The following is an 18,620-nucleotide window of genomic DNA, read 5'->3' as shown; positions in this document are numbered from 1 at the left end:
AATGGCAATAGGCATAAAAGCATGTTTCTAAAGTCAAAAAGTATTTAACAGATATTACTTTTATGATTATTATAAAAATACCTTTAGGAAGTGAGAGATTAGTTTAAATATCATGGATTATGGAATTATTCTACCATTTTCTTCTAATTGCATTCATGTTTGAAAGGCATCTTTTATTTGATATTGACACACAGTCTCTGTTTATCAAAATTACAGAAGAGAGCATGCATAATCCAACAAAATTAACTTATATTTGGCTTTAAAATAAGTGCTTGTGTTTACGGTGGACTAAATTAATACCTAATAGTCTAAGAATGAGTTCGAAATAGATAATGATGCTACTCTGTACAGAACTGATTCAGGGAGGTTGGAAAGCTATCTTGGAAGCCTGTCACCCTGCTTCTCTCCTCCCTATATCCTACTCCATGTTGAGAAGAGGTCTTTTGGACTATTACCAAATATGCATGCAACCATGCACCCAGCCATCTGTTAAAACTGCTTTAGAGCAGAGAAATAGTAAAGTATTTTACAATCTTCCCAGAGGCGTTGGAAGCTGTATTCAGAAGTAAATAGGAAGGTATGAGATGGATCATCTTAACCTTGCCATTCAAAGTGCGGTACCTGGACTAGCTATATAGTCATCCCTGGGACCTTGTTAGAAGCGTAGAATCTCAGGCCCCATCTCAGACCTACTGAGTAGACTCTGCATTTAACCACAACGTTCCCCAGGTGATTTCGTGCATATTAAAAATTGAAAAGAATTAGTCTAACTAAAATCAAGTCAGCAATGAGATTTTCTACAGATAAAGTCAGCTCCAAATATATCCTAGTGTGAACACGTTCCCCTTGTGGATGATGGCTAAGTGCTAATGGTTATAAATGCTTTCCATGTGTGTCCTCTGTTCTAAGCATTCTACATATATTAGCCCCCTGAATCCTCAAAGAACTCCATGAGGTTGCTGCTGTAATTACCTCCCATTTTGCAGATGAGAGAACTGAGGCATACAGAGGTTATGGGTAACGCCATCTACAAAACAAGGGCACTACTTATGACTAGACAATGGGAAATTTTTGTCTTATCAGATAGATCCAAAAGAATGAAATGGGGTAAGAATCTAAGATCTTTTTTATACACCCTCAATAAAAATTATGAGAGGCAGCCGAATAAAAGTAAATTTCTTTCTCTTAATTTTGTGACCTTTACATGTTCTATTTTTAAAATATCATTTATAATCCATATCCTAGATGACCTACCCACAGCAAGCACATAATCTGAATTATTCATTTTAAGCTGCTAACACCTGACTTCAAAAAGATGTTTGGAACTCTTTTACACTTAAACCAATGAAGTGAATGTGGATTTGATATGTAATTGGTCAACTCTAGGGATGTACTAAAAATCAAGTAGAAATTTGATTGAGAAAATTTTTGCATAGAAAAATAATTTTCTTCCAATTTTTCACCTGGAGACTCTGCCCTGCGGCTCTCCCTGGGCTGCTGCAGGGAAGTACCAGGAGGGTCTCTGCTGGGGGGCGGGGGGTGGGCAGACTGGCAAAGGACTGACTGTGTCTCACCTCGCTTGCCACTCTTATTTTAAGACAGGCAATTCTTAACTTTATAAAGAGGTAGTATTCTTTTTCTTTTAAGTTGTGGTAAAATAGACAAAATTTACTGCTTTAACTATTTTTATGTGTACAGTTCATTAACATTAAATTCTTTCATAATGTTGTACATCCATCTCCATAACTTAAACATTTTGTAAGATTAAAAATCTACTCATTAAACAATAACCTTCTATTCCCCAAATCACCCTGCCCCTGTCAAGCATCATTCTACTTTCTGTCTTTATGATTTTGACTACTCTAAGTACCTCATAGAAATGTAATTATACAGAATTTGTCTTTCTGTGGCTGGCTTATTTCACTTAGCATAATGTCCTCAAGGTTCATCCATGTTGTAGCACAGGTCGGTTTCCTTCCTTTCTAAGGCTGAATAATATTCCACTGTATGTATACCATATTTTGCCTATCCATTAATCTGTTGATGGACACTTGGGTTGCTTCCTTGTTTTAGCTATCGTGAATAGTGCTGTTATGAACATGGGTGTACACATGTCTCTTAGAGACTCTGCTTCCAGTTATTTTGGGTATATGCCCAGAAGTGGAATTGCTGGATCATGTAAAAATTCTATTTTTAATTTTTTGAGAGACATTTTTACTTTTCTTTTTCATAGCAACTGTGCCATTTTACATTCCCACCAGCAGTGCACAAGGGTTCCAATTTTTTCACATCCTCATCAATATTTGTTATTTTCTGGTTTTTAATAGTAGCCCTCCTAAAGAGTGCGAGATGACATCTCATTTTGATTTGCATTTCCATAATAATTAGTGATGTTGAGCATCTTTTCATGTGCTTATTAGCCATTTGTATGTCTTCCTTGGAAAAATGTCTATTCAGGTCCTTTGCCTATTTTTAAATCAGGTTGTTCAGTTTTTTGTTGCTAAGTTTAAGGAGTTTTCTACTTGTTCTGGATATTAATTTCTTAACAGATACATGATTTGCACATATTTTCTCCCATTACGTGGGTTGCATATTTACTCTGCTGATCGTATCTTTTAAAAAAAAATTATGAAAGTATAATTGGCATACAATATTATATTACATTCAGGTGTACAACATAGTGGTTTGACATTCATATACCTTACAGTGTGATCAGTGTGATAAGTCTGGTAACCATCTGTCACCATGCAAAATTTTGTGTGTACAGTAACTCCTTTTTATTTCTTTGGAAAGGTTTGAGAAGAATTATTTCTTCCTCAAAAGTTTGCTAGAATTCACCAGTGAAGCCATCAGGTTAAGGGCTTTGTTGAGAATTTTGTCATTACTGATTCAATCTCTTTACTAGTTTTAGGTCTATTCAGATTTTCCATTTCTTCATGATTTAGTCTTGGTAGGTTTTACCTTTCTAGGAATTTGTTCACTTCATCTAGCTTATCCAATTTGTTGGCATATACTTATTTGCACTCTTATAATCCTTTTCATTTATGTAGAATTGGTAGTAATGTGCCCATTTTGTTTCTGATTTTAGTAATTTCAGTCCTCTCTCTTTTTCTCTTAACCCATACAGCTAAAGGTTCATTAATTTTGTTGGTCTTTTCAAAGAATCAGCTTTTGGTTTTATTGATATTTCTCTGTTGTTTTCCTGTACTCTATTTTTTTCTCTCTCTGCTGTAATATTTATTATTTTCTTCCTTCTGATAGCTTTGAGTTTATTTTTTATTTTTTTTTCCTAGTTCCTGAAGTTGTATAGTTAGGTTGTTGATTTGAAATCTTTCTTCTTTAATATAAGCGTTTATAGCTATTAATTTTCCCCTTAACAGTGCTTTCACTGCATCCGATAAGTTTGATTATGTTGTTTTTGTTTTCATTTATTTCCAAGTATTTTCTAATTTCACTTTTAATTTCCTCTTGGATCCATTGGTGTGTGTGTTTAATTTCCACAAATTTGTGAATTTTCCAGTTTTACTACTATTGCTGATTCTAACTTCATCCTGATGCGGTCAGAGAAAATACTGTATATGTGTCTTTTTAAAGCTGTTGAGACTTAGTGTATGATATATCCTGGAAAATACTTCATGCTGTTGTTGGGTAGTGTATATGTATGTTAGATCTAGGTGGTTTATTGTGTTTAAATCCTCTCATTCCTTAGTTATCTTCTGTTGGTTGTTCTACCCATCGGTGAGAGTGGCGTATTAGTTTCCAGCTATTATTGTAGAAATGTCTGTTACTGCTTTCGGTTCTTGCTTCACATAATTTACTGTTCTGGTGTAAATGTTTATAATTGGTATATTTCCTTGCTGTATTGAAACTTATTCATATATAATGTCCTGTCTCCGTGTGTCTTAGAAAGTTCTTTCAGTTCATTTTACTTTGAGTTTGTTTAGCTTGTGTGTTTATATTCATGTCCTTCATCAAATTTGGGAAGTTAGTTATTTCTTTAAATATTCACTGTTTCATTCCTTCTTTGGGGACGCAGTGTACTTGTTGGTTCAGTGTTCATGTTTGCTCATTCTTCTGCCTGTTGAAATCTGCCTTGAATCTCTCTAGTGAATTTTTCATTGCAAGTTATACTTTTCAGGGCTATTAATGTGTAACTCTTAAAGTCAGAATCTCCCCTTTCTCAGGGTTTACTGGCTTTTGTTTTTGTGGGTTTGTTTGTTTGTTTGTTTCTAGACTGTCCCTGTACCAATGACCAGTATGAGGTATAAACCTGAGGTCTCGGGTTTTTTCTGAATCTTTGCCTTTTCCTGAGCATGCACAATCATTGTCAGATTTCCATCATGTATGCAGTTGCTTTTGAATATCCTACTCTTTACCATCTGGCTCCTTAAAGAGGAAAAAGAGAAAAATGAAGCCGGGGGAGAAGAGTGCAGGCTCTTTAAAGCCACTGAAAATCACTTCATCCAGAGGGAGAAGGGTTTCTAACAGTGGGAGGAGACACGAAAATAATGACCACCTTCTTCTTTGTCTGCACCTCTGTAATCAGAAATATCAATCAGTAATCAGAGCATAGATCCATGGTGTGTGGTGGATGGGATCCTTTTTGCCCACCCTGGCTCCCACAAGCTCTATGCAAACTGCTCCAGGAACAAGTGCATAGCTGCCTGCCACAAGGCGAGATGTGGGGGATGAGTGGCTGCTTTTGTACTAAGCTGAACTTGACTGAAATTAACCACAATTTACCCTCCAATCCTTCCCTTGGAAGTAGCCAGTCTTAAATAGACTCCAGCCCTCCAAAATAGTTACATCAGACAAGGTCTGTCCATGCATTTGTTGTCTAGGCTGGGATATAGATTCCTGGTGCTTCCTAGTCTGTCATCTTCTCCAGGGGCAGTATCCTGTAATACAGGAGTTTTGTTGAGCTCTAGAGGAAACTGAAGTATGAAAAGTCATAAAAAATACTGTTGAGTTTAGGTTTTAATGCCTTTGTTCTAGGTTGTGTTGGGGAGGAAAAAAATTTCCTTTATCATTTTAGGTTCTTCGAGCTGATCTAAGAATTAAATTTGACATGAGACAGATTAATAAGAGAAAATCAAATTTTAATTTTATGTATATAGTGGCTTCATAAGAATACGAGTCCCAAATAAATTATCAAAGAAGGCAGGTTTTATACTTTTCCAACAACTAAACAATTTTTGAAGAATTGGCAAAACAGAAGTTTGGGCTTGGAATAGTAAGGTAATAAAGAAATAACAAGGTTTGTTTACACAGCCTTCTCAGCCCTGAATTTCCTAACTCTGATGATGAGGATGTTTCATGTGTTATTTCATTTAAATTATCTTACTGCTTAGTATTGTTTAGATTACAGATTTGTTTAGACTATAGTATTGGTTAAAGTTTGATTTAGAATCAATTTTTGTCATTTAAAAATATTAACACCTTTTTTTTCTTCTTGGTAAACACCATCATATTTTTTCTTATTTCCTTCCTATTACATTACTTAGGTAATAATTTGACCTTCTTATTACAAAAATATGATCCAATTTCATGGTAAAAAAAAAAAACTCCCCCCTACAAAAAAAAAAAAAAACAGAAAGAAGGTGGGAAAATGACCTGTAACGTCACCATTTGGAGAATAACCAATATAAACACTTCAATGAATATCTTTCCTTTTTTTTTTAGTATGAATATCTTTCTAAAAAGTCTTTTTTTTAAATTTATTTTTCAATTATAGTTGACATACAATATTATATTAATTTTAGATGTCCAACATTATGATTAGACATTTATATACCTTACGAAGTGATCAACCTAATAAGTCTAGTACCCATTTGGCACCATACATAATGATTACAGTATTATCGACTCTATTTCCTATGCTGTCCTTTATAGCCCTTGACTGTTTTTATAACTGGAAATTTGTTATATATATAAATTTGTTAATGCCTTTCACCTTTTACACCCATCCTCCTAACCCCTCTTCTATCTGGCGACCATCAATTTGTTCTGACAGAATCATTCTTAACCTACTACTTTGTAACTTACTTTCCAATTAGTATACTGTATGTTATTGTTAAATGTTCTTATATGAGGACATTTTTAAAAGTTGCATAATATTCTATTTATGAATGTACTATACCACAAGTTACCTAAGTCAGCTATCATTAGACATTTAAGATTTGTGTGGATTGTGTGTGTGTGTATGTGTGTGTGTGTGTGTTTGTGTGCACGCACACAAGCCATTGAATGTGTGATCATGTTGCCATTGAATGTGTGATGATTATCTTGGGGGTTATGTTTTTGCACATATCCATAGTCCTTGGGATAACTTTCTAGAATTACATTAATAATCTAGGGATAACAACAAAATGAACATTTATCAAGTGTTTACCATTTGTCAAGCACTGTGCAAAGTGTTTCATCTGGAAAATCACATGTAATCTACTTCTCCAGAAATCATATGAAGCAGGAATTATTATCCCCATTTTATAGACAGGAAACTGAGGCTCAGAGAGCTTTGCTTTCTGGCCAGGGTTACAGGGGTACATGCAGGTGTAACAGATACAGATTCTGGGGCTTTGATCATGTCCACTTGCTCTCCAGCATGACTATACTGCCTCACACACCTATACCACTTATTTTTATACTCTAAAAAAGTCTCCTATATGTTCCTGTTCCATTTTTTTCCTGGTGGTGTCTTCCTCTGCTGATACCATATGCCACAGCGTGGTTTTCATCCACACCGTGTGTGTTTTGCCCTTGTATACACCACAGCTTCCTCGGAACAGCCACAGCCTTCCCACTTTTTTCCCTCAAGACTTTCCATTTCCTCCACTTCCCACTTCTTGTTCACCCATCTGCTCGAAAAAGACTGGGCGTCTTTCCTGTCTCCTAGTTTCTATATTTGCCTGTTCCTGCTGCCTGCAGTAGGTGTCGGTTCCCTTGTCTGCTTCTCTTGTGATCCGAGGACATTTACTTGGAAGCTGAGCAGAACTCTACCCTAGTGCTCTTCCTGCCCCACTTTTCCCCCAAACCAAGAACCCCGGGATTTTAATTAGTCTATGGACAAGGACACCATTGCAGCCTGCTAACAAGCATTATGAGCGTGGCGCCTGTTAGGGCCAGTGGCCACAACAGTCTGCACCTCAGGCTCCAGCCCCCAAAACGTAATTATCCAAAGTAAAAATGGAATAGGAAATGAATGGGGAGGGAAGGGAAGCCTTTCTGCCAGACCTCAGCGTCTGCTCTTCTTCATGCTCTGGCTTCATCCGTGTCATACGTGTGTCCTGACTCCACCTCTTTGTTTACTGGAGCCTTGCCTCCTAAAACATCTTCATTCATCATTTCTTCTGAGCTAAGTCCTTCTTCTTTAAGACCCAGCAAAACTGCTATCTCTTCCAGAAAAATCTGCTTTCATTTTCACCTCTACAAATTGGAAATCATCTGCCCAGAATTGTGCAGGTTCCTCTTTCATATTTTTTACAGAATTTACCTTATCTCTCGGCTCTATGTACAGGTATGTACGTCCTTCTAAATTTGTAGAGGTCTCTCATGTCTCATTCATTTCCCACAAAGAAATATATGTGTTGAATAAGTGAATAAATAATGAACTACAAAAGCTTGTCTTGTTAACCAAGATATAGCCAAAAAACATGGGAGAATTTAATAAAATTGATATATAAATCCATATATTATAAAATAATTTAAACTACTGAGATTTATAGCATTTGAGTAGAAGCATAATGATGCCTCAACTATTTTGGGGTAAATGATGGTGGAAGCACCACTTTTTAAAGGGCAAATTCAAAAAAACATTTCTTAAGATAGTGTCAGAACAAAAATCATTTAGCAAACAAAACAGAACACAGCCAATTACACCCGAATCTTTTTAAAGGAAAACAATTTAGTCAACAATTTGGGGTTAGGATTTAACATTGGAAGGACCATAGTAATTAAGCATAAGAACTAATGTGTATGCAGGGAAGAGATGAGAGTAGTGGGCCAAGGTACTTGGTTTCTCAATCATCTGTCTAAATCTTGGCATTCACTTCCAGAGAATTTGGCTTACAAAGGAGATTATGTTTAAGGTAGGCAGTAGAGAATCTACCTCACAGGTTTGTTGTAAGGATTAAATTAATACAGGCAAAGCTCAGTGTCTAGAATGTCATAATCACTATAAAAGTGTTAGATGCTGGGTGGTTTTCTCTCCTCATCTTCCAGTCGTTCCCTACAGAACTGCCAAGTACACTGTGTTGCACACAGTGGTCTGCATATGACCTTCTTCATAATCCTCCATCAGTGTCTTGTTTTGCACATCAATTTGCTATCCAGAACTTAAGACAGCGATGGGCTCTCAAGCCCTAATTAATCTTTCTGGGCTAAGCCACATAAAGATTTTAAAATGAGAAACCAGTGTTTTCCAACAGTGAATCATAAAACTCTATATTTAAAATCCGTTTCACTGTTTTGACCTGGTTATTAATTTTTTTTTTTAAATGAAAGAATAAATGCCTTTATTGACTACCTACTCTATGCAAGATCCTCTCCATGGTCTTCTCATTTTGTTTTTCCCCCAATTCTCCTAGGTAGGGTTAGGGCACCAAGAAATTAAGGAACTTGTCCAAATTATACAGCTAGTAACCAGCAGAAAGTGCATTTGAACCCAGGTGTGTTTACTCCAGAATTTCATCCTGTTCTACTATACTCCCTACTGTAATGGAAAGCAGGATATTTGTGCAAAAGTAAATACAGTTAACCCTCGCTTAGCATCATCAATTGATTCTGCAACTTTAAGTGAAACGACATATAACGAAACCAGTTTTACCATAGATTAATTGATGCAAACAAGAGTTAAGTTCCTATGGCATCTCATCAACTTTATAAGAAAAAAGATATTGAACAAAAAGCTATTATTTGAAGACCTGCTGTATAATAAACATTTCTCTTCAGTGTCTTATTTATACATAAAAATCACACTAACTGGTTGTTTTCACAAAACCCCAAGGCAATTAGCCAAGCATTTGTTTTTCATTACAGGGGACCAGTTTAGTGAAAACAAAGACTAAAGCTGTCAGTGTTTAAAGGATGTTAGCTGGGAAGAGTGTGGAGCAAGAGAAGCTAAAATAAAAATGTAAAGTCAGTTCCCACAACTTTAGAAGCTTGATTCTTGGCTCTTTCTTTTATCTGTAATTATATAATATAGTGAAGAATAAATGACAAGCCACCCTTTTGCCTCCAAGTGATTCCATTTCTATTTATAAAGTCTATTTATAAAGTGATAGTGGAAGGGTTTGGGAATGTTTTAAGATTAAGCAAACTCTAGAGAAATAATACACTGGATTTCTAACTTCCAAATGAAAGAAGTTCTTGGACCCCTCCACCTGTTTAACCAGAATGCTCTTCTTATCTCACATACTGGATCTTTCTGTGAACTTTCCTTTGACAAAAAGATTTAAATGAATGAGAGTTGCCATTTTCTACCAATAGATTCCATTCGTATTGAGGTTTGCTTGAGCTTTAGGCAAGCAAGATGCTCTTCACTTTCCACCAGAGCCCCAAGCAAAACTGCTGATTTGGAAAACTGTTCTTACATTTGCACACATTTATGCACCAAGTGCTTTGGGGCTGGCACACTCTCAGAGCTTCCCCATACCCTTGTGCAAACTGCGCGCTGCACGATTTAGAGGGCACCAGTCCCACCACAATTTTATTATAATATTCCTACTAGCACAGTAAAATGTTTTGAGGAAGAGACCTCCCTTGAGCTACATAGTTCCCTCCAGCTGTCCAAAGCCTCACCACCAGCAGGCCTGGCCTATCTCCTCTAAAGCATCTCCTCTGAAGCTCTTCCCTCCCAGCTTTTAAAATCAAACATACTGGATAAAATAAATCCGTTTAGATAGGAATGACTGCCAGGGATTAAAATTCCTGAGGGCTTTTACATTTTAGAGGTGATTGCTTAATCCAAATTAAACTAATACATAGAGTAAATAAAGATGTTTTCAAGCCAGGAGGCAGTGCATTCCTACTGACATTTGTCTACTCTAGGCTGTCAGCACCCCAGTTGGAAGTCACATGCAAGGGAAAACTCCAGCCACACCTGGGCCCCCTTCTTTAAACACACTGCCAAGCTGTCACCTCAGTACAGTTCTGGACTCATTCAGTTGGGTTTGTACCTGTAACACATTGAAAAGATGACTTGTTCAGTAGAAGGGACAGGAGGCAGGGATCGGAATTTCCAGAGCTATCACTCTTATTTAATTATTATAAGACTTTTGTCTACTTTACCTTATATGCTAGTAATTTATATAACTTTCTTATTACAACTACAAGTTTATAAGCATCTTGAGAGCAAAGTGTCTGACTTGTACCTTCTCTAGGGAGTGCTGAATTTTGGTCCATGTTGGACAGAGGTTTACATAAGGTTACAAGACTTGTAAATGGCAGAATCAGAAATAGAACTCAAACTTCCTTATGCCATATACCAAGTTAGTGTTCTTTCTGTTCTAACACTGTTTCAGTTAATCTGCATCACAAACCACTCCAAAAGTCCACTCCTTAAAACAATAGCACTGTTATTTCTCGTAGGTTACAGGTCAGTCATTTGGACAAGGCTTGGTTGGCCTGTTCTTCTTTCCCAGGTGATGTTGATAGAGTCCCTCACTTGAGTGGCATTAGAGGGACTGCACTGAAAGGTCAGGCAGGCTTCATTCACACGTCAGTGCTTCTCCTATGGCCTCTTTCCATATTTTCTTTCCTCTCTCAGCATTCTAGCCTGAGCTTCTTTACAACATGGTAGCTGTCTTCCTCTGGTGGAAGCAGAAGTAAGCAGAAGTTGGCAAGCTTCTTACACTAGCCCAAAACTGGCACAGTTTGACATCTGATGCATTCTTTGGAGCAAGGCAAGTCACAAGGCCAGCCCAGGTTCAAGGAGAGGGCAAATAGATTCCGCCTCATGAGTAGAACAGCATGTACAGTGAGTGAAGGAATTGATGGTGGCCATCTTTGGAGACTAACCACAGCCATAGTCAACCAACGTGTAGCCTTCTTCCTCCAATTCCTGCAGTATCTTGATAGAACAGGGAAACTCAAGCCTGTGCAAAAACAAAGGGGAAAAAAAGAGAAAAATACCCTGAAATGCCCCCATCCTTTTCCACCTTAAAGCCTAGCCAAAGAGTTGGGAAGGCGGCACCACCTACCCACCTGCCCCTGCAGTCATTCCTTGGCAGAGCTGCTTCTGTTGCATTTGTCTTTATTTGCATATCAGAGGAGAGGCTGCTGCACACTGTGGGATATGTAAAGATCATGGTTAGTGTTTGCATAATCCTTCCGTGGGCACTTCTCAATAATTTGTTTATAGAGTTACCGCTCTGTTTTCTGTGTCAAGTGTTTAAATGCATATTCCTAAGGGCTCATTTCTTCAGGCAGCTGTTGGATACAGAACTTTTTAGTATTGCATATGTGTGTTGCTAAAATTGAATACACCTACAAGTAACCTTTTCAACTCTTAATTTCCCTCTATAAGTCAAATTATATTTAGTCTCTAAGGAAAAGCATATCTCAGTAGGTTTCCCATCCCTTCTTTTTAATGACATAGGATTTTTATGTGGAAGGACAAGCATCTAAAACAGAAGAATCAATTTTCTAGCCTATCCCAGCTCTGATAACATCTTTATTTTGCATTCTAGCTAACTTGGTTTAAAATATCCCACTTAATGAGGATTATTCTCATTCCCTGAGAAAAACTCCCTTAATCCTCCAAATTTCCTTGGGAAATTTTTTGCATGTATTATTTTTTCCTAAAAGGAAAACAAGAAAAAGAAAAAAAACAGGCTTTATCCTTTTGTTACAGTTAAATTGTCTTTTACCATTTAGATAATTACTCAACCCAGAGTATTTTTCCTAGAAACAATCAAATAAATAAAATGCTCTAGTGTCACATCAAGAGAGGAAATGTGAGAACAGCTATTTATGGGCTGCAAGAGCAAAACTTTCCCAAGTGCTTTGGGGAAATCTCACGTTTTAAGAGAGTATCATTGTCTGGAAAGTGATAAGATTTGTCTTACACAAATGGAAATTTTTGGTTTCCCAGATGTGTGAGAGAGAAAATGTAATGTTTTTGTACAAACCGCCTCGGGAATTTGGTTCACAAAAATCCAATTTACTCTCCCAATTTGTGTGGCTCAATAGTTACTGGATATCTTTTAGGTACTTTTTTATACAAGGTTGCATGATTAAACATTTACACATGACACAAAGCTAGCATTCAATTAGGAAAAGTCCAGATTTTTTTAAAAACCTCTATTTTATCCTGTTTCTATTTCATTGGTAGCAATTGTGGTAGGTTTGCTCTTGAGTATTTGCTGTTTTCCTTTGTTTTATCCAGGACTGAAAAGACATCTTTAAAATAGTCCAGATCATTTGAAGAATTTGGGGGATTTTATATGAATGTCTTCTTAATTTCCATATCTTTACCCCCTTGATTTTAGGAGGAAGAATTAGAAGCCCAGATCTCCTTCCTTCAGGGACAGCTAAATGACCTGGATGCCATGTGCAAATACTGTGCAAAGGTGATGGACACTCATCTTGGTGAGTGAACTACTTTGGCCTGGGAATGGTATTAGTCATAACAATAGTTGACACCAGGCCCCGTGTTAAGCTCTTTATATGAATTATCTCATGTGATCCTCACAGCAGCCCTATGGAAGAAATACTGTCACTGTCCCCATTGTACAAATGAGGAAACTGAAGCACAGAGAGATTAATAAAATTTCCCAAGATTATATCACGAGTAACTAGAGAAGAAATTCAAAATCAAGCACTCTGACTATAGTTCAGCTCTTAACTACTACTCTGCCATTTGTGTCTCTCCGCCTCAAACCAAAATAAAATGTTGAGCTTTCAAGGTCAAACAGTCAGCTTTACTATTATGTAAACTGTGATCACTAATATGACAATGCTTTCTTTATTTTTTTAAATATATTTTTAGCCGCCCACCTGAAATGCATGTCAGTACCACATGACTGTAATTCTGACCAAGTTTATATTCTAAGAAATATCCTGGTTTGAAGCACAATTTACATATGAGTCATACCTGTGTCACCTTAGAAGGTCCTCAGGCACTGCTCTCTCTACATGTGTGGAAATTCTGTATTTTGTATTACGTCAGTCTCTCACCCTGTTAAGTCATGAGTCCATTGCGTGTGACCAGAATGGCTGTCATTTGGGTGTTGCCTAAACATCCTTGCCTCTAGCGAGAAATAAATGTTTTCTTACAGATTTCGAGAGATGCTGACCTAAGTGGCTGGCTGCCTACCATATCTTATTAGCCATATGGCTAGGCCCTGTTTTATTCTCAACCTTATTTCTAGAGAAAGGGTTCAAGAGGAGGGAACAGCAGAAGAAAACCCTGATAGGTAATCGAAGGGTAGTATCTCTCATCACAATGAGAAAAGTTACCCTTGTCACATCTGACTCCATCCCTTTAAAACTATGTTTATTTATATGCTTCTTTATGATTATTTTTATATAGAACTAAGTTTACATGAATCTTATAGCATCACACTTTAAAATGCATCAAAAAGAAGTAATGAGATACTTTATATATAAATGACTAATATATATTATATAACTAATTTTAGTTAATTAATTTTAAAGTAAGTGTGTGTGTGTGTGTACACACGTGTGATTTTTTATTTCATTCTCGTGTGTTTTGTTTTGTTTCTTTGGCTACTTGGGTGAACTTTGCGTTACTTATTTGGGTTTTGACCAAAGCAGAAGAACAAAGTGACTGAGAGAAAGATATACTGGAACTCTAGAAAATCCCATTAGGAAATTTCCAAGTTTTGGTCCACATAGCAGACTTTAAGGCAGCTTTACTTAAGCCTCAGAGTTTTCAAACAGTTTTTGCTTCAATTTTGGTCTTCCGATAAGCAGTAAAAGAGCATTTTCTCATTGTAGGGGAAGAAGAAACACTTTAATTGAAGAAAAGCCTATACCAGCTGTGGATTTTCAACTAACCACAAAACTAGACTTGTTTTTGTGTGTACGTTTCACTTTCAGCCATAATCCCTTCACATAGCTGTTGACCTCTTTTCGCCAGATAAATAGCATGACTGCATTTTTAAAGCAGGGTTGAGGGATGCTACAAAGAATTCCTGGCCCCAGGGCCTACAGATATATTTCATCTCATCTGCATATTATAGAATTGCTTTATTAAAGGATATTTCTGTGTTGTAGGCAATTTTGAGTCTACGCAAAAATTTTAGGAGACACAGGTCTTAAATAAGGTGAAGCTCTTGATTTACTTTGTGACTTATACTTCCTTGAAAAATGACATTAATTTCATAGTGTTTTTTCCATATGTTTTCCGTTTTTCCTGCCTATAATATAATAATGTAATCTTTGTAAAGATTAAAGTACTTTTTTTTTTAGTAACATAAGGAAATGTTCATGATACATCATTACTGAGAAAAGCAGGTGCAGAATAGTATATATTTGATGTGAAAATAACTGTTTAACAGTGGTTGCCTAGGTGAAAGGAAGATTATAGAGGGACTTTCCAAGGGACCTAATCTTCTATGCTTAGAAAATGCAAGACAGTCACTGAAAAATCTGTGCATGGTTTAAGTCCCTGTAACTAGCACCTGGGAGTCAATCTTTATACTGCAGGCAAGAGTCAGCTGTCAGAGAGCCTGGAGTGAAACCTGAGAGAGATTCATGTGGCGTCAGACACAAGGTTATAACCAGGCTCTGTCACTTCTTAGCTCGGCTTGGTTATAATCGTGCCCTCTTATATAAAATGGAGATAAAATTATCTCTCTTGCCAGTTGTTGCCAAGATAATGTATTTTTAAAGCCCAGCACAAGGCATGGCCCAGAGTAGGTATTCAGCACAAATCCTCTCCTCTTTCCCCTTAACTCTTACCTGTCCCTTCTCAGGGAAGGTGATGAGAGACTAATCCAGCCCATGGTCAGACAGCTGTGTGGTGGCTTGTCTAGGGCCTCACAACTAGTTATGGGAGAGCTAGGACCAATGCTTCATTTCCCAACACCTAACTGAATATTCTTTTATCATATGATACAGAAAGATGTTGAAATTTTGGATGTGTTTATTCTAAGGTTATGTGCGTGCACTCTTTGAATGAGAATAGCTTTATCAGAACAGAATGATGCAAATGTACTTACTGACATGAGCGTTGCAGAGGCTCCCTTATACACTGGGCCATGGTGTGGGCTGTGAGCTCTGCCTCAGAAACTTCTAAGAGTTATTTCTTCGCATCCTTTCCTAATGTTAATTATTTTCACTAAGTTCTTTTCATTTCAAGAGCATTCTATATCACCCTACATTTTCATCAGACATGTAATAATATCTTAAAATGTCAAGTACCACTCAAAGCTATTATTATAACTGATAGAACAAATATAGAGAAAGCTTCTCAGTTAAAAATTGTATAAAGGATTTGTTCAAATGGTCCTTTAATTATAGAGGCAATTAAAATTGACAGGTTAGCAGTATTTCCTTATGGATCTGAAACTCAAAACAGAGTGTATTTGTTTTATCAAAACTCTTTCAAAATTCTAATTTTATTACCTCCACGGAATTGAACTATTTGGATTCAAAGATTTAGAGACAAGAATTAAAAATAAATGTTTTATTAAATCTAAATTTTTCCTGTCAACTTCAGAAGATTTCTTTTTTATGTGTTCATTTTTCTGTTGCTATAGTTACTCCCCTTCCTGTCATCCTGACAGTTGAGTTGAAAGCCATTGACAGTACTGTATTAACCCTGTGGCTGAGCCTAGGATATTTTTAGATTTGCAGTACATCACACATAATTGCACGTGGGTGAGCAGCCTACACTTCTCTGCTCTGTGAGCAGCTGGGCTGAGCTGCCAGCTGTTTATAGGGAGTATGAGCTGTTCACCTTGCTGGCCTCTGAGGCCCACACCTGCCTGCTCCCAATGGAGGTATTTCCATCATTTGTTCGGTATTTAGACACTGGCTTTCGGCAGCTCGCCCTTTCTTTGGTCGTTCATATTAGCAATGGGAGAATTAAGTGCAATACAGTCAGGGAAATTAGGTTTCCTATGCTGTTCTTGAGAGTACTTATAGCTCAAGGGATCTTAGAAGGTTAAAGATGTGAAACCCCCTGAAGTTATCTCAGCTGCTCTTCACTTGGCCGATGAGGAAATCAAGGCCCAGAAGGATGAGTGGCACATAGCTAGCTGGCACCAGGAGTCTAGACTCAAATCCAGTCCTTGGCTTCTCTGTCACTGATGCTTCTGCTAAGGCCATACTTGAATCAGTAGCTGGAGTCCAGATCTTCTGATATTTTATTGCACACATCATTACTGTTTTTACACTTGTCATAATATTTATATAAAAATCAGCTTTAAGAGGAGTTCATTTTTGAAAATTATTTTATTTGCCTCTGTAACAACTTTATAAATCTGATTTTCTAATGTTTATCAAAACAGCTTTCAATGGATGTCTTCGGAAATACTCAATAGGCCAATTAACTAATGACATTTAAAGAACAGAGAAAATGTTATCACCAGACAGCTTTCTCCCTGTTAACCACGCTGTGATAAAAGCTTTTCATAATTATTTTAAGACTGTAAAGGACTACATTTAATTGTGGGAAGCAGAGTCCTCTATAGAAGGAAAATATACCCTTCCCCCGAGGATCCTATTAAAATGCAGATTCTGATTCAGTAAGTTTGATGTGGGGCCTGAAGCTCTGCCTTTCTAACAGCCTGCAGGTGACCTGCTGTCACTGGCCCATGACAGACTAGAAGCAGCAAGGAGTGAAAGAACTTCAGATTATCTGGGCTAAATTCAATTAATGTATTCATAACCCCACACTTCAGGCACATGTACACTGAAGTCTGTGGGCAGAGAGCTCCCAGCCTCCCCCAGCACTCTGATGTAGCCTTCAATCAAGTGAAATTCACTTGTTTTCAGCCTTCCTGAACACATTCTCTTCTAGTTGAAGTCTTCCCTGCCCCACACCCTGCTTTATTATCAGAAGACAGAACAATTGGTCAGCATCTTTCTTGTACCAACCCTATACCCATTTAGAAAAGCCTAGCAAACCATACACTTATTTTCTCTTTTTCCAAGCTAAGATACCACAATTCTGATCACGTAAGCTCAGTACAGACTCTCCATCTTTGATAATTTTATTTTCATTTTCTGGTTCTCTTGCATTTTCCCACATGCTTTTCCAAAGGAGAAGCCCAAATTGAGCATCTTTCCCTCTCTCTCTTTTTCTCAATGTAATTCCCAAATTTTTCATCTTTCTTGCACTGGTTGACCTCATAACCTGTTCTCGCCCCTCCTTCCCTGGCTGCCTCTTCACTCCTCCAATCCCAGTCCTTTCCAGCTAATGACCCGATAGATCATTTCTATGGAAACAGGCGTGCTGCCAATCACTTGAAAGCTCAAGGACTTTGTGGCCGCCACAAGCATCTCATGCTGAGCTTGAGAGCTTGTGAGTCGTGGGGAGGTGAAGCCCAAGATAAGAAGGCTAATATTGACTTGAGCCATGTTTAAATCTCGGCTAAGGGGTGGCACTTAACTTTCACTAAATCCTTATGTCAGCAAAAACCTTTATGGCCTGAAATTCACACACAAAAAATATATCCATCTTAAACCCAGTTCAAAGGATCTTATTTGACTAAATGATGTAATTTTATGACAATCTTAGCCAAACTGCTCTCCTGTCTCATTGCTCCCAAATGAGAGGGCACAATGGCAAAAGCCCAGGATATGTCCTAATAGTAAAACCCTTGCTGTTTCTACTTTGATTTTTACATATTCTGGCAAAGGCATCTGACCATTACTGGTGCATAGAATCTTTTAGGTTTAAAAATATATGTAAAGTCTCTTTTTCAGGTTGACCCTAAGATGCCCCATGTCATGAATATAATAGATTTTACAGTGAGGAGACATACTTCTGTCACTCTCTGGCCAGTGGGTAAACCCTAAGAGCGTAATACACCAAATGGTAGAGATCAGTGAAGATTTGGAAGTGTGTGCTAAGCACACTCAGTTTACTTAAGATAACTGTTTATTGGCCTGGAGACTGTTCCTAAGGGTAATGCACGCATTCACCTAGTCTCTCCCTTAGATTTTCCTAAGTGATACTTCTCTCCCAGTGCTGAATTTAGGATTTTCAGCCATTCTGGCAGCTGGATGCAAAATAGAACCCTTGATTATGTTTTCTGCATGATCTGCCTTTTGCTTTTTAAGAAAATACTGAGCATGAAGTGCCTGACTCAGTGCTCGGCTCTTAATAGACTGTTAACAAATGTTGTTTCCCTCCACCACCCCCATCCAATTCTCAGTCCAGGATCTGGTTGATCATGTTAGTATCCTTCAATTCTTTATCTGAGAAATACCTGCATCTGTTTTTCAGGTGTTAAGAATGAGCCCTAATGCTTCTGGGAGAGGCTCACGTTGGTCATTCAGCTTATACTTACTACGTACCTGCTCTCTGATGTAGAGATAGGTTCCAGGAATAGTAGTTTGAGGGTAGGGTGAAATGGAAGAGTGGTAATCTGAAACTGAGCTCCATATGTATGGAAGAGGTGAGTAAAACTTCAAAACAGGAGGAG

General features: G+C 37.5%; 1 protein-coding gene across 6 annotated transcripts in view; it reads left to right on the top strand.

The window, feature by feature from the left end:
* Nucleotides 1-18,620, top strand: part of TBC1D5 (TBC1 domain family member 5) — a 463,234-nt gene that overhangs the window by 430,063 nt on the left and 14,551 nt on the right. For all 6 annotated transcript variants that reach the window (XM_016129299.2, XM_016129292.2, XM_016129294.2 and 3 more), the window contains one exon: nt 12,489-12,588. In XM_016129299.2, coding sequence (XP_015984785.2) covers nt 12,489-12,588 — 100 coding nt within the window. The remainder of the gene's footprint in view (nt 1-12,488; nt 12,589-18,620) is intronic.

This window comes from Rousettus aegyptiacus, unplaced genomic scaffold (genome assembly GCF_014176215.1).
Source record: "Rousettus aegyptiacus isolate mRouAeg1 unplaced genomic scaffold, mRouAeg1.p scaffold_m13_p_4, whole genome shotgun sequence".
Classification (NCBI taxonomy): Eukaryota; Metazoa; Chordata; class Mammalia; order Chiroptera; family Pteropodidae; genus Rousettus; species Rousettus aegyptiacus.
The sequence above is the reverse complement of the archived record's forward strand: the minus strand, read 5'-3'. Positions and strand labels throughout refer to the sequence as shown.